The 21,453-nt window shown below is 40.5% G+C and overlaps 1 protein-coding gene across 4 annotated transcripts; it reads right to left on the bottom strand.

Annotated features, from left to right (window-relative positions):
- Positions 1-1,929: 1,929 nt before the first annotated feature.
- NKRF (NFKB repressing factor) lies at positions 1,930-16,598 on the bottom strand. Of its 4 annotated transcripts, none has more exons than XM_057717888.1 (3): positions 15,916-16,598; positions 5,930-6,060; positions 1,930-4,876 (listed from the first exon to the last, which is right to left on the bottom strand). In XM_057717888.1, exons 1-3 carry the CDS (start codon positions 16,179-16,181, stop codon positions 2,919-2,921), a joined length of 2,355 nt encoding a protein of 784 aa, XP_057573871.1. In that variant the 5' UTR covers positions 16,182-16,598; the 3' UTR covers positions 1,930-2,918. The 4 variants fall into 4 exon arrangements, with proteins under 4 accessions (XP_057573871.1, XP_057573874.1, XP_057573873.1 ...); XM_057717891.1 differs by having other exon boundaries at positions 1,930-2,310; XM_057717890.1 differs by lacking the exon at positions 15,916-16,598 and adding an exon at positions 6,673-6,851.
- Between the last annotated feature and the right edge of the window lie 4,855 nt (positions 16,599-21,453).

The following is a 21,453-nucleotide window of genomic DNA, read 5'->3' as shown; positions in this document are numbered from 1 at the left end:
ATGCCACAGGCTGCCTGCATACAATAATTTATAATAACAATAAAGTTAAAACAGATTTGTGAGGTCCCCTTTCAAATGGCAGAATTGAACTTGAATCTTCAGTTCTGCACCTGCTGGTGTGGCAAAGAGGGTATGATGAAGAACCAAAGCTGTAATTAGAGTCCTTTATTTAGGACCCATCTCCAGCTTCAGGAGTTGCTCACAGCACAGTGAATGCACTGTATACTATTTTTAAAAGAATCCCAACAGAATGCAGGAAATTTCTATTCATTTTGTAATCAAAGGGGAGGGGGAAAAATCTAAAAAGTAGATCTGTTAGCATAGACATATATACAGTACCAACTGTAAAATAGATAGGTAGTGGGAAGTTTCTGTATAACAAAGGGAGATCAACTGGATGATGGGTGATGCCTTAGAGGGCCGGGTCGGGGAGGGTGGGGGGGAGTCGCGGGAGGGAGGGCATATGAGGACATATGTATAAATACAGCTGATTCACTTTGGTGTACCTCAAAAGCTGGTACAAGAGTAAAGCAATTATATTCCAATAAAGAGCTTAAAAAAATAAACTGCACTTAAACATAAAAAATAAAAAGATCTGTGAACCTCAGTGCTATAAATAAATATATATATATATAAAACTGAAAGCAGAGTTAGGTCCTCAGTATAATATATTTAAGTGATTCAAATAAAACTTAAAACTGCTCACGTACATGTGCAGGTTTTATAGCAAGGTTACTGGGTTAAAATGACTGCTGTCTCAAAGAAAGGAAAAATATAGGAACCAACAAAATGGGGACAAAATAGAACAGCGAGGTTGTCAGCTCATTCTTGCCAAACCCATTTCTCAACATACATTATTCTCAAGCAGAGTTAAATGACTTCACCCTCATTCCACATCTATACCAAAGCTTATCTAAGGAGTTAGGAAATCTGGACCCTCAAATCGAGAACCAAATATATACTTGGCCCCATTACTTCAGAGCTTAACTGTAACTACATTAATGTTCTGCTCTGTTGAACTTATATAGATAAACCAGATTTATGTAACATTACCTTACTCCTCTGGCCCCCAAATAATTTCAGGAAGAGGAAAGAAATGTAAAGAGAAATGAGTTTTCACACTCCTTAATCCCCAAAGCCACTCTTACCCAAGAGAGTTGAAGACTGGCTTTTCTAACACACTAATTGAACCATAGCTTCTCAAAGTTGGCATGAGACTTGTAGGTGAAAAAGATAATAATCCTATAAAATCCATAAACATTTTAGCTTAGTTCCCTTTGCCACTGTTAAAATGTTAAGTGCCAAAATAAAATGCACACCTCATTTCCCTTCCTACCAACGTTAGGAAAGGCCATACACTAGGACAAAAGAGTTAGTGGAAAGCAAACATCACATACTGTGTTAATCACTGTAGGTGACTAAAAGTCACAGAGATCCAGGCATAAAAGTTAATCCCTTTATAGTCTTTAAATATCGATTTAACTACAATGGACAGCTTCTTAATGTAAAACATAAAGAGGGGAAAGGAAATTGTTCATTGTGGGCCAATTACATGTCAAGTTTGGTGCTCAATATTTTAAGACATTGTAAACAACCTAATTGTTCTAAACATGAAGTCACTGGAGATGTTTATCAATATCAGTATTCATCTCCGAATATTAACACTTGATTTATCTGAGATACAAAAACAAAAATCAAGTAAAAGTAAACAGACTGGGATTTGGTTGCAGGCAGCATGTTGGTCCCCAGGGAAAAGGTGAGGGGTGGCTGACTGGCTGTTCCTATCTGCTAAGTCATTATGTTCATCCACACGTGCTCTAGTGTTGAAGTATTTTGTGCAAATACCACTGCCCTTCTCCAAAGACCTAAAGTGTTGCTACCAGGCAGCTTCCCAGAAACAAGCACACCACCATTTTGATCAACTCTGGCTCCTTTTTATTCAGGAAGCATACACTAATCCTTTTTATACAATTTTTTTTACATTCCAGAAATAAGCGAAAATAGCAGTTTTAAATATGTTACAAAGTTGGCTTTGGGGGCTAAATAAGCTTTTTGAGAGAGGGACCAGCCAACTGACCTTTTCATCAAAGCACCAATGTATCTTCAGCCTTTTACCAAGCTCCACCACAGCTGTGGCCACCTTGGATGTGCTGTACATCCAAACCATGTGAAAGCTATAACGGAGAGTTGCTGCGAGTCTCTCTGCAAGGCACCAAGGACAGACAGTTCCAGCTTCCTTTCTTCAGACTGAATCAAAGTTTTGGAAACTTTTCAATTGCTCTCTCAACTAGTGCTCTCTCAGCGTGAAGACTAGAATTTGTTAAAACATATATCACAAGATACAGTAAATCACAATATTCTGGAAACCACATGATAGAAGTTATAAATAAATGAACACTAAAATTACTTTAAGAAAGTTTTACATCATTTAGTTGGTAAGGACATTTACACGTACAGCACAATTTACTGTTAAACATTCTATAACTGTCTTCACATAAAGATGAAAATAGATAATACAAAATGATCTGACATTTTCAGTTGTCTGGAATTAAGACTGTAGTTTTGCTGTAGTCAATATCAACCTTACATATTGTTGCAGATTGCTGTGCTATGCCCTTTAAAATGGGAATTTCTTTCCTGGGGTGAAATTCCATTTGGATCTGTGTTCTTGCTTTGTACAAACTACTAAAATCTGAGGGGCACAGCAATATCAAAGACACAAACAGTAACTGCACAATATTATCTCCTGGATTAAGCTAATACAGTGGACAGAATTCTTCAAGTTCCAGTATCTAATAAAGCACTATATGAAATGAACAAGGTGAAACATCTTAAGAATGAATATACTCTGCAACCAGATCATGTAGCATTTCTTTAATTCACAAATCTGCCTCATTAGGCATTTACAAAGTAAGATCTCAGTTTGCTTGAGGCATCACAAGCTCATAATGCCCCACTTGGCCTTCCTGTTTGAGCTGGTCCAGTAAATCCTCCTTCCGTCTTTTTCGGCCTACCACCAGGTATCTATCATGGCCCACCCCATGAGACTTACTCTTAAGGCCATACTTCTGGGCAATCTGATGTATTTGCTTCCGCTCATCATTAGTCAGCTCTGTAGAGAAAGTTAAATCCGTGTGGCTCTCGGAGCGGGCATAGTTTCTGATGATCTGTTCGATGTCTCTCTTGGCAATTTTATTTACCCTCTCTACATCAAGACCAAGCCCTTCCCGCTTATGCTGCTCTTTGACAGAGATTGGCTCCCGAATGCCCTCACCAGATTTACCTAAACCACCACCCGTCCAACCCATCTTTCTCAGCAGCTGATTTCCAATGTTATCTTCTTTGATTTGCTGTTTGTAAGCCTCCTCTGCTGAGCGGCCCTGAATTTCATTTCTTGAAATCACATCTTCAATCGCTCCTTTCTTCAAGTTGTTAATGACAGTCGGCTGGGTCTTTTTGAGAGTTTTCACAGCTTCCCCAGCAGCTTCATATTTGACAGTTTTCTTCACTCCAACTGCTTCTGCAATTACTTCGCTCTCTAGAATCACCTTGCATTTCCATCGGAGGCCCGTCATTCTTTCATAGACGTATTCAACTGTCATTCGATTAAACTGAGCTGTGTCGTTCAACGTGCACACAGGATTCGAAGAGTTCTCATAAACTACAAGATCCTTTATATCTTTCTTCTTTCCGGATCCCCTGGGTGAAGAGCCTGTTTGGCATTGTGAACTTTTGACAGATGGGTAAGTGGGTTGTGTTTTTTGAAGGATTTTCAAAGCCTCATCAGCAGCTGCATGTTTACTTGTTTTTTTGGTTCCATAACCTTCAGCTAAGCAGTGATCTTGCAAAAATACTCGACAACGCCATGTACGATTTGGCATCATCTCATATTTGTATTCAACAGACATTTTGTTGTATGAGGCAGAATTGTTAAGGATACCAATTGCATCGTTTGCATTTTCTGTAAGGATAAAATTGCTCCAGTGTTTGGCAGAAGCATTAAAAATCGGCTGCCCAGAAGCATCTTTAGCGAGCACCACCAGCTCTTCTGGTGGTTTCAGAGCTGGAGGAAATTCATATGAAGGCATGCCAATCTGACACACCACAAGGTCCTCTCCAATCGTGTGCTTGAATTTCCGTCGGACAACCCTAACTTCGATACGTTTCTGCAAGAGTTTTACAGCTAGCTCAGTAGCTCGATCCCTGGACCCATTCTTGCTGCCAGCATAACCTGTAGTTAAGTAGATATTTTGGCATCTAACTTCACAAGCATAACCATCTGTTAGAAGTTTTTTATTTTTGGGGATGTCAGCAGGAGGGATTTCTTTTAAAGGAGCGTATATATATTCAGGATTTGTCTTACATGCCTGAATACAACGAGTTAACATATACGTGTAATTAATTTTATCAGATCCAGAAGTCATCTCTGGATTAGAAAGGTTCTTCCAGATAGTTGCTGTTAATTTTTCAATAAAATACTGCTTCTCGGCTACCACTGACTCAGGAAATGTCTGTGATGGTGAAGGCTCAGGAGCTGACTGAGAGTTTGCCTGCTGTGATGTGCTGCTGGGGGCAGGACTCCCACTGTCAAAATACATGTTGGCTGTTACAGGCTGGTCTTTTGTGAAAATAAATCCTGATGAATCACAATACTGCGAATTCCCATCTTGTATACTGAAAGAGTCTTGAGTATAATCTTGGTAGATGTCTCTTGGCATGCTGGCAAAATGTGTTTGTTCATTGACCTCTTTTGTTTGAGGGCCATAAGGATCTTCCTGTCTTTCATCTTTTGAACTACTAGCTACAAAATGTACAGGCTCAAAACGAGGTCTCACATGGAATTTTGAACCGGCTTGCTTTTTAGGAGGATTTTGACCTATAGAATGAGTGAAATTTACAATCCATTAAAAAGGGAATATTTCAAAAGAAACAAGCAGGAAAAGAGTACCAACCATATTATTTTTGCAAGCTGTATTGTTGGTACAAGATACTTCCCATCACAAAAACTTCAGGTCATTTAGGTGAAGGGACTCAAATATCAATGTAAGATTCCAGCATAGGAAGGGATCCCCCCTGTCCTTCCAAGTGTAAAGGAAGAGACTTGATAGAAAATATGCCATTGACTCAAATACACAGGTCACCACCATGCATGACTGGTAGATGCTTCTGCACCTAACGAGTTAAAGCACAGGTGAAGTGTACCGAGTAAGAGGTTGTTCCACTATGATCTCATGCCACCTGTGCTGAAAAGCTCCCTTCTTAAGGATGGCAAATGGAACAGATGGCTCTAATGCAATAGAGATGATAAGCAGAGGCATTTACAAAGCCTCTATTTTGTATCAGAAGTGACTGACTCTGTGATGGTGCTTTACATAGTTGTTATTAAAAAATCAAATAAAAAAAAATAACTGTCAAAAGATCCCAAAGGTTTTCAACTTCAAATTCTTAGTTCTGACCTATTCTGCACAAAAAGGTGTTTGCTACATTTTATTTCTAGAACAAACAGCTGGAAACTAGTGATTTATGGAGAATATCAAATTTAAAGTATGGAAGAACTCTGTGGAGGCTATACCAGACATTAGAGCTTTCTCCCTATAGTTTAGTAGAAAATTGGTCCACATTGGACCCATCCAAGAGGATTTAGTTACTTAGATGCTCAAATGATCGGAGTACAAGATTGTTCTACTTAGAGGGAGGTACCATGCCATGGACTTCAAGGATAGCATTATAGTGAGAGTTCAGTATTCTTAGTATTCAGTTCTATTTAGCATCCTCAAAAAAATGTATTAACAAAAAGTTAAAACTCTTTTACATTTGTGTAAGATCCAAAGTTACCAATGTTATTTAAAATCATATACCACACTCTTATCATTAAAAAAAAGCCACATTGTTTTTTCAAATCCCACCTTCCAGAAATAAGTATACTCACCATCACATGTTGAGAGGTGACGTTTTTGACCTTTGGACGATTTGGAGAGCATCAGCTCATATGAGGGCATCTCCCCAATATCAATACCTTCAGCCATTTGGAGAATTTTTTCCATCAAGCGTGGGCTGTACCTATTTAAATTAATATAATCTACAGTTAAAACAGATAAGAATGCAGTTTTTGAAAAAGTTTCTAGATGACCCGTCTTATAACTGCTCCCACAGGACTTTACCAACAGAGTGTCTTGGCTGTAAACTGAAGAATCTGCCCTAAAATAGTTATGTATCAAATGAGTAATTATGTTACTGTCATTAGAAGACATACAAACATAAAAATGAAGAAATATAGGTGAAGACATTATCTTTAATTTGCACTAAAAGTATCCATGTAAACTCATAATTTTTCTCTATCATATATGTATATTATATGTAAACAATTATATTAATATATTTACAGAAGTACTAAGAGTGTTAATAAGAGATGGGTTGTTAACATCCAGATTGTGGTTTCTATCATTTCCCACCAAAAGGAATCAGAGTCCTGAGAGAAATGGTTGGATCCAAGTCTGGGGCAAGAAATGTGTAAGGTGAACATGGGAAATGTTTTTGTGCCTGGAAACAAGGCCTCGGGGGTGTGTCAAAGGGACTGAGAAGTGAGCCAACTTGAGTATCACTAAGAATAACCACAGTGGACTGAAACACATCAAATATGTTAAAAATCCATTAGTTCATAATAATACTTACAAACTCATTACTGGTCACCGTTGGAGGATGGTAGGGAATCAAGTCATTATTCCAAAACCAGGTAATGTTAAAGGAAGAAAGCAAGCATTTACCTGGCGTTTTCCTGTACAAACTGTACCTCAGAGAAACTAGAGAGTTGATGAGGAAAATCTCTTTTACAGAAGCATTTCAACTAATAAGTGAAGGAATGATAGATTACCACCATTTTGTTACCCATAATGCAACAATAAATTATCATCAACGGCTGCTAAGCTTATCAGGTGAAAAGTTGATGGGGAAGAACCTAGAAACAGACCCATACAAACATGCTCAACTGTTGACAAAGCTGCAAAAGCAATTCAGTGATGGAAGGACAGCCTTTTGATCAAATGGTGCTGGACGAGGTGGGAATCCTTAAGCCAAACAAACAATCTCAACCTAAATGTCACGCCTTACACAAAAATTAACTCGAAATGCATCAGAAATTTAAATGTAAAATGTGAAACTAAAAAGATTTTACAAAAAACACAGGAGAAAATCTAAGATTTGGGGCTAAGCAAAGAGTTCTTAGACTTGACACCAAAAGCATGATCCATAAAAGAAAAAGTTAATAAAATAGACTTCATCAAAATTAAAAGCTCTGCTCTCAAAAGACCCTGTGAAGAGGATGAAAAGACAAGCTACAGACTGCAAGAAAATATTTGCAAACCACATACTTGACAAAAAATGAGTATCTAGTATAAGTACCTCAAGACCTCTCAAAATGCAACAGTAAGATATATACACATATATATAATGTGCATATATGTGTATATATATGTGGGTGTATATACATATAAATGAACAAAAGATATGAACAGAATATATCATCAAAGAGGATTTACAGATTGCAAATAAGCACACAAAAAGATGTTCAACATCATTAGCCACCAAAGAAATGTAATTTAAAACCACAATGAGATAGGGCTTCCCAGGTGGCGCAGTGGTTAAGAATCTGCCTGCCAATGCAGGGGACACGGGTTCGATCCCTGCTCCAGGAAGATCCCACATGCCGCAGAGTAACTAAGCCCATGCGCCACAACTATTGAGCCCATGTGCTGCAACTACTGAAGCCCACGCGCCTAGAGCCCATGCTCCGCAACAAGAGAAGCCACGGCAATGAGGAGCCCGTGCACCACAATGAAGAGTAGCCCCCACTCACCACAACTAACGAAAGCCCATGCACAGCAAAAACAAACAAACAAAAACAACCCACAATGAGATATTACTCCATACCTATCAGAGAGACTAAAGTGAAAAATAGTGACAACACTAAATGCTGAGGAGGATGAAGAGAAACTGGATCACCTGTACATTGCTAGTGGGAACATAAAATGGTACGGCCACTCTGGAAAACAACTTGGAAGTTTCTTACAAAATTAAACATGCATTTATCTCATGACCTTGCAATTGCACTTTTAGGCATTTATCTCAGAGAAATAAAAGCTTATGTTCACACAAAAATGTTGTACACAAATGTTCATTACAGCTTTATTTGTAACAGCCCAAAACTGCAATCAGCCCATATGTCTTTCAACAGGTGGTTAAACTCTGGTACCACACACCATGGAACACTACTCAGCAATAAAAAGGAATAAACTATTGATACACACAATATTGTGTATGAGTGGGAGGGAGATGGATGTGATTATAAAGGGGCAGAGTGAGGGATCCTTGTGGTACTGAAACTGTTCAATATCTTGATTGTGGTAGTGGATATGCAAACCTACAAATGTGATAAACTGTATAGAATTAAATATACACACACACACACACACACACACACACACGAGTACTAGTAAAACTGGGGGAATCTGTGTAGAATCAGTGGATTGTAAAAATGTAATTATCCTGGTTATGATATGATACAATAACTTTACAAAATGTTGTCATTGAGGGAACTGGGTAAAGAGTACAGGGCATTGCTTTGTATTATTTCATACAATTACAGGTGAATCTATAATTCTCTCAATAAAAATTTCAATTAAAAAAAGTTGATGGAGAACTTTATAATCTTAATATCAATAAAAATGGGACAACCAGGCATGTGTCCCTGATGTGATATGACAGGACAAAGAACTAAAAAGTGTTCTTGTCCACCAAATAATTGAACCCAAACCTAATCAGGCCCCCAACTCCAAGAAACATGTTAAACACCAGCACAAAAATACAGCCAGCCAGGGACTTCCCTGGTAGTCCAGTGGGTAAGACTCCCCCGCTCCCAATGCAGGGGGCCTGGGTTCCATCCCTGGTTGGGGAACTAGATCCTGCATGCATGTTGCAACTAAGAGCCTGCATGCCACAACTAAAGAGCCCGCATGCCACAACTAAAGATCCCACATGCCACAACAAAGGTCCTGTGTGCTGCAACTAAGTCCCGGCAGAGCCTAAATAAACATTAAAAAAAAAAATACAGCCAGCCAAATCCATAATGAAGGAAACACTATGGACAGCCCATTTCTTCATCAAATAAACACCATGAAAATAAAAGGAGAGGGAATGCTTATAGGTTAAAAGAGACAGATCACACAGATATAATGCATGGACCTTGTTTGGATTGTGAATCAAACAAACCAACTGTAAAAAGACATCCTGAGACAAATGGAGAAAATTAAACATGGACTAGGCATTGGATGATTTTAAGAAATTATTGTTAATTTTGTTGATTATGAATAATGGTACTATGATTTTATTTTTTAAAATTATCTGGTACAGATACATACTAAAGTATTTGCTGAAGAAATGATGTCAAGATTTTCTTCAGTATACTCTAGACTAACTCCCACAAAAAACTGGGGGCAAGATGAAATGAGACGGGTAGCATGACGGACTTGATAATTGCTGAAGTTGAGTGATGGGCATGTGGGTGTCCATTAAACTCTTTTACTTTTGTGCATGTTTGATTTTTCCATAATAAAAAGCTTTAAAACATACAATTTCATTTTTTTAAATTTATTTTTGTATTGGAGTATAACTACTTTACAATGTTGTGTTAGTTTCTGCTGTACAACAAAGCAAATCAGCTATATGTATACATATATACCCTCCCTCTTGGACTTCCCTACCCACCCCACCCCCGTTCCACCCATCTAGGTCATCACAGAGGACCAAGCTGAGCTCCCTGTGCTATACAGCAGGTTCCCACTAGCTATCTATTTTACACTTGGTAGTGTATATATAAAACATACAATTTTAAAAAGGACTCCTTATGAAGTAGATTGGAGCTTGACAGAATATCAATTTCCTGCAGAGAAACAAAAATACGGGCTCAAGTGAAGTTTTGGTTTATCATGGGGATCTACTCACCCTTCCTACCTTCAGAACCTTTCCCAGCCTATGACCAAAAAAGAGATTCCTGGTGGCATTTGGGAAGAAAAGTTTTTTTTTTCTTCTTTTCTTTTTGGCCGTGCCACGCAGCTTGCAGGATCTTAGTTCCCCAACCAGGGACCACTGGACAGCCAGGGAATTCCCCAAGAAAGTTCTGAAAATGAGTAATTAGCACACCTCTACATGAATAGGTTCTGAACTTGAAGTAGGAGAACATTTTCCATTTTCAACACAATAGGTTCCACACCCATCAGATGTCTTTCTTTGCAAAGCAGAGAAATGACACGGTGGCCTTCACTGACAGATTACCTGGAAGCTAGCCCAGTTGTAACCCACACTTCCCACTGATAATTGCTGCTGCTAACACCAGTATTTAAATGCCAAGAATAATTTTATTTTTATTTACTCTTATCTAAATATCAAAAAACATAGCCTAAAACCTCATACACTGTATATACCACTTTCATTAAGATTTGGGAGTCCAAGGCTTCCCTGGTGGTGCAGTGGTTAAGAATCTGCCTGCCAATGCAGGAGACACAGGTTCGAGCCCTGGTCTGGGAAGATCCCACATGCCTCGGGGCAACTAAGCCCGTATGCCACAACTACTGAGCCCACGTGCCACAACTACTGAAGCCCGCGAACCTAGAGCCCATGCTCCACAACAAGAGAAGCTACCGCACAAAGAAGCCCGCACACCGCAGTGAAGAGTAGCTCCCACTCTCTGCAACTAGAGAAAGCTGGCACACAGCAACAAAGACACAACGCAGCCAATAAATAAAAAATAACTACTCAGCTGTAAAAAGGAACAAAATTGGGACATTTGTAGAGACATGGATGGACCTAGAGACTGTCATACAGAGTGAAGTAAGTCAGAAAGAGAAAAACAAATATCGTATATTAACGCATATATTCGGAATATAGAAAAATGGTACAGATGAACTGGTTTGCAAGGCAGAAATAGAGACACAGATGTAGAGGACAAACATATGGACACCAAGTGGGAAAAGCGGGGGTGGGGGGGTGGGTTTGGAGTTGGAATGAATTGGGAGATTGGGATTGCCATATATACATTACTAATAAGAAAAAAATATCAAGTTATACACTTTAAATATATGCAGTTTATTGTGTCAATTATATCTCAATAAAAGTTCTTAAATAAATAAATTTTAAAAAAAGATTTGGGAGTCCAATTTCCAAGGTATGAGATGAAAACAAAAGTTTATAAAAATGGGATGAAGTCTACAAATCTTAAACTGGTATTGCCACTCTTGCGACCAAAATTGGTACTACAACCAAGCCACTCACCTTGAATTCCAGTCAAAATTCTCCAGACCTTAAATTATAGCCTGCTTCCAAATACGGTATACAACTGTAACATGTATGCCACACGGTGTGCATGACTGATGGATTTGCGGCCCACTCCACTCACACTCACTTTTTCTCTCAGGTTTCTTCCAGCATTAGTAATGATTATACTTACTTACTGTTCCCTATTCATTATATCTGCCACAAAATTCAACATCACCCATAGGCTATAAAAATAAACCTTTGTGTTGGTTGCCAACACAGTCATCTTCTCAGCCCATTATTAGGAAGACATAATATTGAAGAAGCCCAACCAGCTCAAACAATAAAGGAACAGAGCACATAGTGCCTAACACTTGACTATTCAAAAAACAATGCAAATATTAATCTTTAGTATGAAGACCGCTAGGATTTTAGTCTCCAGAGAGTAACTGCCTAGGGATAAAGAAGTGGTTCCACAAATCTGAAACAAGCCAAGGCAGAAAAGCTTTCATTATTCAGTTTTCCATAGTGTATTTTTAGAGAATCCACCAAATTTTAGAGAATCCACCAAGAAAAGCACCCACAAACCCAACCACTGATAACTTCATTAACATTTTGTGGTTTACTTTTATTCCTTTTTCTATGCTTTCCATACCACCTCCCCCCCACCTCTGCAAAAAATCACTATCAGATCATCTATGTTGATTTGTAATCTGCTAGGGGGGGTTGTTCTTCTTAATTTACTATGTGACAAGCTTTTTCTCCATGTCACTACCACATGAGTTTGAATGGCTATATAGTATTCTATCTTATGGAGGGACCATGATGTAAAGTATCATTACGGCAAGTCTAATAGAGTAATTTTAAGATGCATGCACATTACATAGTTAAATCTGTTAATTCATCCATTTGGTTGTAAATGCTTAAAAAAGAAAACCAAAAAGCCCTAAGCAGGTCTTTAAGGTTTTTAAAGATAGTTGATCATGTCCCAAGCTTTTGGAAATCACAACTGTCCCACCATACCTAGCATACAAAAAGATGATGTCTAATGGACAAAGACATCTGACTTCATGAATCTTACAGGTTTGAAAAAAGACATGTGCATATAGGTGCATACTTATGATATACAACGGCACCTGATTTAATAAATATTCAGTAATAGATGCTTCCAATTTTTTTAAATTTATTAAACTGCACTACTAGGTCCCAATAAAAAAGCTGAGGCTTGAAAACTAAGCAAAGATTAGGATTTCCAAGCATAAAATTATTTATGCAAAACTATTCGTAAGACTCCTAACATAGTCAGTGAATAACATACAACCAAGATTATTGATACATCTTTTGAAAGCTCTCACTCATGCTTCATTAGCTGGTGACTGATGCACTCTACCTATTATGTGCAAAGTTAGTTTCACAACATGAGCCCAGCCAGCATCTACCTTCCGAACACCAATCTCAACCAACAAGGAAGGGACAAATAATCAAGGTGGCAAAGCTAGTTTCATTTTAGCGTATATTTTCCCTATTAATTAATATCTCATCAAAGGTCAATAGGCCGGGATTCTGTTTCCAATACTACTGATGAAGAATAACTGGAAAACTGAATGCTCCAGTAAACCAAATATTCTTTCCTAAATATACATACACTACTGACAATTTTAAGTAAAATTGCACAGGGCCCTAGGCATTAATATGAACAATTATGTCAGTGCTGTAGATGTACTTGATTAGAAGACTGCACTAACTTTTCATTAGCCACAGATACATCTTAGAATTTGCCTACAGAAAAAAATCTTGACAGGTTGTTTACTTTTGGAAAACACTGCTTTATTTTATCCTGTAAGGCAATGGTTCTTATAGTGTAGTCCCTGGATGAGCATTTTCTGATCATCAGTATTACCTGGGAATCTGTTAGAAATGCAAATTCTGGGGTCCCACCTTACACCTACTGAATCAGAAACCCTGGGAGTGGGGCCCAGCAATCTGTGTTTTAACAAGCCTAACAGGTGATTCTGATGCTTGCTTAAGTCTGTCTGAGAAACATGTTGCAGTTAGTCAAGAAGATGTTCAAACTTGTTCCCTGAGAATCCCCACTATTACCAAAAAGAATGAAACATAGTTTGCTTCCTTGTACATTTCAGTTCCTCCTGGCTTGGTCTTATGATCAAAGAATTTTCAAAGATATCATTGAACTAGGAGTTATTTCAGCCCCAGCTAAAACAGAACACAAAGTCCTGCAAGTGGGAAACAACATGCAAAGAGTTCCCTTCTTGCTACTGCTTATCTGTTCTAAAAGTCAAGGGATGAGCCTTGAACAACAAATTAATTTTAGTTTAGAATGGGTTCTGTCACCAGGTATTCTGCGGTTCCCTTGGGAGAAAAGAAGAGTCTTCTGTCACAGAAGAACAGATTAGAAAATAAGAGCTCTGCCAACATCGACATGAACAAGTACTGGAACACAGATTTTACCCACCTGAAGATGACAGCTAACATAAAGCCTGCCTAAACTGGAAGACTGCACTTGGTCCCTAGCTTACAAGATTCTTTATTGCCCCTTCCCTTTCTCCTATATCTAAGTTATCAGATACAATGCAAACATTACTCTTCAGTTAAGCTATTGGATAATGTTATAGCAATCCTTTTATTGACTGAATTGACTTAACTACAATGTAGCATGATGACAATACATTTATTGATACATACTCTACACAGGTGTGCCTGGGTGAGTGCATACACACGAATGCTCTGGATGCCTGAGCTTTTAACACTATCACTGGCCCGATTTGTGTTTTTTAATGCCCTAGTTATGCTCAAGGCTGCTGTTCTTGGAATGAAATCCTGAGATATAATAATGATGTGACTTATGTCTGTTACTTGCTTTCACTCCTCGTCCATCCTTCCCTATAGCAGCTGTGTCTCAGTGGAAAGAGCATCAGAAGACTTGGGTCCTAGCACCAACTGTGGGACCTTGGAAAAGTCACTTAACTTCTTGGCTTCCATTGATTTAGCTGTAAAAATGAGACACCACTCAATTTCTTAGGCTGTTGTATTAAATGAGATACATAAATGCTGTATTTGTACACTACAAAGCCATATTCATCTGTTCATGCCACACATGTATACTGAGCAGCTATTAGGAACAAGGCACTCTTCTAGGCATCGAGGATAAAGGTGTGAACAAGAAAGCAAAAACCCTTTCCCCATAGGAGCTTACATTCTTGTAGGAAGGTAAGATTTATCATTAACACAAAAGATGGTTATTTGCCTCACAAATATAAGTTGTTTTTTTTTAAGGATTCAGATTCCCTGTGGCCTTCTGTGATATTAAGGAGATCTATGATTATAAGATAAAGATACCTGCCAGAAAAATATTGTTAAGTGAAGGTCAATTAGATTTATCTGACTTGATTAATTACTGAGGCTTCCCCAGTTGTAACCAGTTCCTCCAGTAAAATAATCATTATCTCTGGAGGCAGAAATTACACTAACCTAGAGAAGACAGAAAAAAATACCTTTGTGTTATGAAATCAAAACAGAGTATCATGCTGGATGCTATGTTCAACAATTAAGCATTAACAGCAGACAATCCTATTTATCTGTATATGTTAGTCATTCCTGGAACTGAATTGGCTGAATTTGACCTGATCATTTTCCAGAATTTCTTATCCTTCCTAATAAAAATTTCACCGTGAGGCAAGAATGTCAAAAAAAGAAGCCTCTTAGTCTACCAAAGGAATGATTAAGTCTAGTACAGAGACGATTTGAGGGTTCTGAAGGACAGTGGCCCAAGTAGTCTGTTTAAAAAAAAAATGCGTTGGAACCATACTGCAGTCTCCGTTAAATGCAAAGACCTTTTAAAGAGGCCTGTTCAGAACACGCACCAGGTTCTAGGAAAGGGGGCGGATGGAGCGGGGGGACACACCTAAAACCTCACCCAGAGGCCAAATGTTAATCCTTCTGATCACGTTTAAGGTGAAATGAGGACAATCCTTTTTTACAGTAGATATATCCATTTCTTTGTTTGCGTCCAGGCACATTATGCGCAAATCTACAAGCAAGACGGACCCTGCGGCTGAGAGACCTCATACAAACCGCCTCCCCGGGAGAAGACAGTAATACCCAGCTGGGGAGCTGGTGTTGTTTAATTTAACGCTGGGAGAAAGAGACCGGTCAGGAGGAGACTAGGATTAGAACCGCAGAATCCCCCTCCCCTCCTCCCACAGACCCTCGAAGCCTCGACTGTCGAATATTCTCTGCAGATACTGCATCCCTGGAAGGTCCTACGCAGGTCCGAGGTTCTGCTGCTTGTCATTTCCCACGCCCTCCAAAACACCATCACAATGACCACCTCTCAACAATCCTCTCCCAGGCGCTGCTTTATCTCCATCCCTGGTCCTGGAGGGGCCGCTCCCGCCATCCCCGCACCATTCTAGCTGTTATGTCAACCCCTGCCACCTCGCTCGGCCAACAGTGAGCCCTCTGGAGTCCCCCAGCACCTCCAAATCTCCAGTTTCTAAGCCCTCATCCGTACCCGCCCCTCGTCCCTATGCCGACCCTCATCACCGATTTCCCCCATCCGGGTCCCTAACCGGACCCTCACACCTTCCTCACCTGCAGCCCAGGAAAACGTGGTTGGTCCAGGCAGCGGAGAGCGCGAGGAGCTGGTCTAGGGCAGCCCCGGGATAGCTGTGCAGGTGCCGACAGATGAAGCTGCGCCGCAGAGCCCACTGCCAGTCACTTTCGTGGCTATAGCGCCACTGCTCTAGCACTGGCTCGGGCGGGGGCGGCGGGAGGGGCGGCAGCGGCGGCGGCGGGAGGGGGGGCAGCGGCGGCGGCGACAGGAAGTCGCCCCCCAACAGCAGACGTCCGCCAGCCATCTTCTCCGCCCCCAAGCAGGGACCCCAGGGATGAAGCCGACTCCTGACCAAGAGCGAGCGGGACCGGGGGTCGGTGGGAGGGGCCGGGTGAGGGGTGCGCCGAGGCGCGAAGACCAACTCTCAGGGGACTGGAGTGTGTGCGTGAGGGGCGATCGTTAAGAAGGAAAAGGCGAGCACCAGCTCACGTCCCGGCAACCGGGATGCACGCCCGCTGCACTCCTCCAACTCGTGGAGGAGCAGGAGGAAGGCGCCCGATGCAGTAACACGCGCACTCGGGAGGCCGAGCCAGGCCCCAGGCTCCGCACCTCCGGCGACCGGCAGACTCACGCACGGCGCGGGGAAGGGGAAAAAAAAAAAGACACCAGCACGCTCTATTCCCCCTCCTCTGAGCTCTAGTCTACCTACCCGCGTGCCGCCCCGAGGTTGTGAGGCCCGTGCGCGTGCGCCGCGGCTGTTCCCTAACTTCAAAATCCCGTCGCTGAGTCTCGCGCGACATACATTTTTTCCCCTCTTGAAGACTACTGGCCTTTGTCGCACTATGGTAACAAGCGGGAGGCGGGGCTGCGGGGGGCGGGGCTCCGGGAGGGGGATTTTTGGAAGGTTCCCTGAGGTTCAGGAACATTGTTCCCTTAAGTGCCTGGAACGCTCCCTGAAGTGATCTTTGGCAGCAATAGCTCACCTGACACTTTTCCCTGGGTTTCTGACAGTGGGACCGTGTCCTTTGGGAGGGACTTGGGGTTGAAATGGATTTTACCCTTTTTTTTTAAATGTCAGCTCTCCGAGGTGCCTTTTCTTCAGAGGATAGCTTGAAAAGCTCTGTGTGTCGTGCGTCATTAGCTTTGTATTTTATTGTGAAGTAGTAGTAAAAACGAAATACTTAGAAAATCATCCACAGCGCCACTTCTCTAGTAAACCACTTTTATCGTCCATACTCCTTCCCAATTGCTGACAAATACAAGCATCCTGTTTACACAGTTCTGATCACGATTTCAAATAATTCTGTATTAACTGTATCAATTCAAAACGTGCAGAATATTACAAAATACAAAATACAAAAGGGGCCCCCAAAAGAGGGTTAAAAGCTGCACAGCAGCAAATGGCTCGATCACTCTGTAGGCGAACGTTATCACTAGACCCGTGGTTCTGCTCCAGCCCGATCCCTCAATCCCTGTCTGCCAATCTGTGTTATGAAAGTAGTTAATGAGTGTCTGTCAGCGGGAATTTACACAGCGCCTACTGTGTGCTCAGTATAGTCAATACAAAGGAAAAAGAAACTGGGTTTTCTCTGTTGTCCTGAAACTGACTGCAGTGTTGGTGGGGAGAAATAGTCCTGCATAGAATTCAATGTCCCACGGCAGCAGGACCGTTGGATGAGGTGGCTTTCACCCATTATCCCCTTTTAACTGTTTAACGACGTATTTTTCATTATGTGACACATTTATGTATAGGGGTGTGTTGGACTGAGAAGAGCAGAAGATTGCAGCATTTTTCACACTTTCATAATGATTTATTTCCAAGCCTGTCTCTCCCATTACACAGGGAGTGCTGTCTTTGACTCAGGTAGGCATTCATGTTTATTGAAATAATGACAGTCTTTGAATCATCAAACCAAAGAACATGATACTAGAAAGGAAGCTTAGAGATCATAAAATCAAATCATCATTGTATGAGTAAGAAAAATAAGGCCAGAGAGGTGTAGTGATGGCTGAAGTCTGTAGAGATATTCCTGGCAAAGCTGAGATCAGAATCTAGGTCACCTGACTCCTCATCCAGTGCTCCCTCAGTTATTTGCCATTGCATTGCTCTGGTTTTTTTTTTTCTTTTTTTCACAGTGTACCACCTTTGTGTGTGTGTGTGTACCACCTTTTGAACTTAAAAAAAAAATTGACTCCTCCCCACCCCCGATGACAGCCCCATGAGAACAAGGAACTCATGTCTTGCTTTTAGCACCTACATCTGGCTCCTGTAGGAACTCCATAGATATTTGTTCAATTAAATGAATGATCGAATGAATGAAGGCTCTTCCTGTTGTCCCAAACTTGTGAAATTCATTTTCTTGGGGCCTACATTTTAAGTTGATTTGTTATTTTATAGGTAGATTAATTTCAGCCTAAGCTGCTAACTTTCATTAAAATCAACATTGCAATCAATATACATTCTTTCTTAGAAAAAGTCGAGAAAATAAAAATGCCTTCCTCTCAGCTTGAATGGAAATTCTTTCATCATATAGGAGCAAATAACTCCAATCTGACATGAATTCGGATTATGAAGTGAAAGGCAATGAAACTGATGTTAGACGCCATTTGCTCTGCAACAGCCACAGTTGGAGTCCATTTGTAAATCCCACTATGGAATAAGCAGTTTCATCTCTAGGAAACAAAACAAAAATTCCCATGATTCTCCATGACCTTCTTTCCCTGGTAATCCTTCTGATCAAAAAATCCTTCGGCCAACCTATCTCAGCCCATTCCCTTCTCACAAGCCACGGATGTTTTCTCAGTGAGCAGGAACTGAAATCCCTAAACAGAAGTAGATTATCTGAAAAATGGTTGAAGAGAGGTGTAGGAGGGAGCTCTGATAACAGCAGCCATTGTCACCCTAAAACAATCCAGAAACCTCCTATAATCACCTGTCCTCCTCCCCTCCAGCCATCATCTTTCTCTGTTCTAACACAGGCTCCTGCCACTGTTTTTACATGAAACACACACACACAGAGTCTGACAGCTCTGAGCTTCCTTCCCTGCCCTTTCCTGTGGGGAAGCCAGTGAGTGATGAGAGGAGGGAAACCTGGAACCTGGCTAAACACCACCCTCATAAACTATCCCAGAAATTAGATCACCAAAAGTTCTTGACCAGAGTATTCTGTACTACAGTATCCTCTTGAGGAATGGAGCTGGCCAAATCCTGGTAATTTGAGCACCCAAATTTGAGCACCTGGTAATTTGAGCATTAAGGACAGTAATAAGCCACTGAAAAAAATAGTAAGCCATAAGTCCACAGTGATACCAAGTAGATAAAGAAATAATGATGGAGAACGGAGGGCATTGCTTACAATAGAATACTAGCTGCTGACTGGTAAATATGAAGGGAATGCTGGAGTTGGAAAATCATCATTTTGTAGATTGGTTCAGGCAAGAATTACCAACGGATGCTAATCTAGGGGGAACTTTTTGATGACGAGTAGGATGACGAGTTTGCATGGGTTTATAGTTTCTCCTCACAGATTGTTTATTAGTAGCAAAGAAGGGGAAAAAACAGTAATTATAGAGTGGAGAAACTGGGCAACACCTTGACCCAAAATGAGAACAATTTATTTTTTAAATGGGACTTTAAAAATACCAATGTCATGAAAGACAAAGAAAGGCTGTTTCATATTAAAGGAGACTAAAGAAACAGGGCACAATGGGTGATCCTAGAGCCAATATTATATGGCAAGAGAAATCTCTATAAAGTATACTATTCAATAGGTTAGAGTGGTGTAACAATGTTAAATTTACTGAAGTTGGTAACTGTGGCTATGTAAGAGAAAATCCTTATTGTTAGGAAATACCCACTGGAATATTTACACATAAAGGGCTATGATACATGTAAATTACCTTCAAATGGTTAAGAAAAAAAATATTATGTATCTCTCTCTATCTATCTAGATAAAGAGAGAGCCTGAGCATAAATGATAAAGTATATGGGGCAAAATATTATCAGTTGGTGCATCAGGGTCAAGAGCATGTGGGTGTAATTTGTACTATTTTTGTAACTTAATTTCAAAATTAAATGTTTCACAAGTGCAATAGTTCCCTACATTGGTGAAGAATCTCAATCTAGCTACCTCTTAATCAGTTTTTATTGTGTGTCCAGCACTTTCCTGGGCCCTCTGGGGGGCTACATATGATGTTCCTACCCTTAGGAAGCTTAACATCTCTTGAGAAATGAAGTCCCTCAAACAAGAAGCAGAGAAGATTATAAAATTTCAGCCAGGAGGTTTGAAAAGGAAGAAGAGACCAAGATAGGTGAATGCAGTCAAGAAAGGCTTCAAGGAGAAGGTAGGCCTGAGCCTCAAAGGCAGGATTTAAATCAGTGGAGGATATTTCAGATAATGTCAGCAAATAGTTTGCATAACTCAGGAAGAGGCCTGTGTAGAGACTGAATGGACTGAAATGGAGACTGGCTATTAGGAAGTATTGGAAAATATGGTTGAGTAGATAAGATAGGGCCAGTCTGTAAGTTCCTCAAGAGCAGTGTCTAACTGATCTCATGCAAAGTATCCCCCATAGCAGAGGGCACTGGACCAAATCCACGGGAGGTGTTCAATACATCCTTATCATTTGATGAAAAAATAATTTCATTGAGCCTAAAACCAAGATAAGGAGTTTGTCCCCAATCCTATACATAACAGATATACATATAATTTTTATAGGTATTGAGCTGATGGCAGGGACTTTCTAAAGCCCAAGCCAAACAAGCTAAGAGATAGTGCAGGACCTGGCTGGACACTGATGGAAGGTAGTAGGTCCAGGTGGCAAAACCAATGTGAGGTATTACTGTTCTAATGCAAAACTCTTTCAAGAGGTGCCGTCATTTTAAAAGAATAGCCTTGCAGGAAAACTGTCCTTTTAGCAAAGGGATGAATCTCCCAGAGTGGGGGCATTTCAAACACAAAAGGACACTGTTTAACCTCAGTGCTTACAACTGGAGCCCAGGTTGCTCAGCCTTTTTGATGGTATTAGAGGCCCCGTTCTGTCCCTAGAAGTAGTTGGCCTTCTCTGCTCAGCATGGCCCCAGGAACTGGCTCTCAGCACCCCAGCAGACCCTTGCCCCCATCTATGCTCTAGCAAAACTATATGCAAATTTTAGTTATTGAACCCATTTCCCCACTAACTTGCATTCAAACATCAGCCATTTATCTTCATTTCCGATTTCTTTTGACCAGCCAGTCACTTCTAATACCTTTAGGCTCAATGAATGCATTAGAGTTGGGGTCGGCAAACCATGGCCCACAGGCCAAATCCAGTCCCTCTGCCTGTATTTATGTGACCCTCATGCTAAGAGTGGTCCTTACATTTTACATGGTTGTGGAAAATCAATAATAATTCAGGACATGTGAAAATGAAACCCACACCTGAATTTCAAATTTCAGTGTCTGTGAATGAAGTGTTGTTGGCACACAGTCACGTTCATCCTTTTGTGTATTATCAATGGCTGGTTTTGTTCTATAGTAACAGTTGAATAGTTGCAGAGATCACGTGGCCTGCAAAACCTAAAATATTTATCAGCT

The sequence above is a fragment of the Hippopotamus amphibius genome, chromosome X (genome assembly GCF_030028045.1).
Source record: "Hippopotamus amphibius kiboko isolate mHipAmp2 chromosome X, mHipAmp2.hap2, whole genome shotgun sequence".
Taxonomy (NCBI): Eukaryota; Metazoa; Chordata; class Mammalia; order Artiodactyla; family Hippopotamidae; genus Hippopotamus; species Hippopotamus amphibius.
The sequence above is the reverse complement of the archived record's forward strand: the minus strand, read 5'-3'. Positions and strand labels throughout refer to the sequence as shown.

Excerpts from the sequence above, each read along its gene's own strand:
- NKRF (XM_057717888.1), bottom strand. The coding sequence starts at position 16,181 with ATGGCTGGCGGACGTCTGCTGTTGGGGGGCGACTTCCTGTCGCCGCCG. Across the intron at positions 6,061-15,915 it reads CACGTTTTCCTGGGCTGCAG|GTACAGCCCACGCTTGATGG; the intron begins GTGAGGAAGGTG and ends TAATTTAAATAG. Across the intron at positions 4,877-5,929 it reads TCACCTCTCAACATGTGATG|GTCAAAATCCTCCTAAAAAG; the intron begins GTGAGTATACTT and ends CTCATTCTATAG.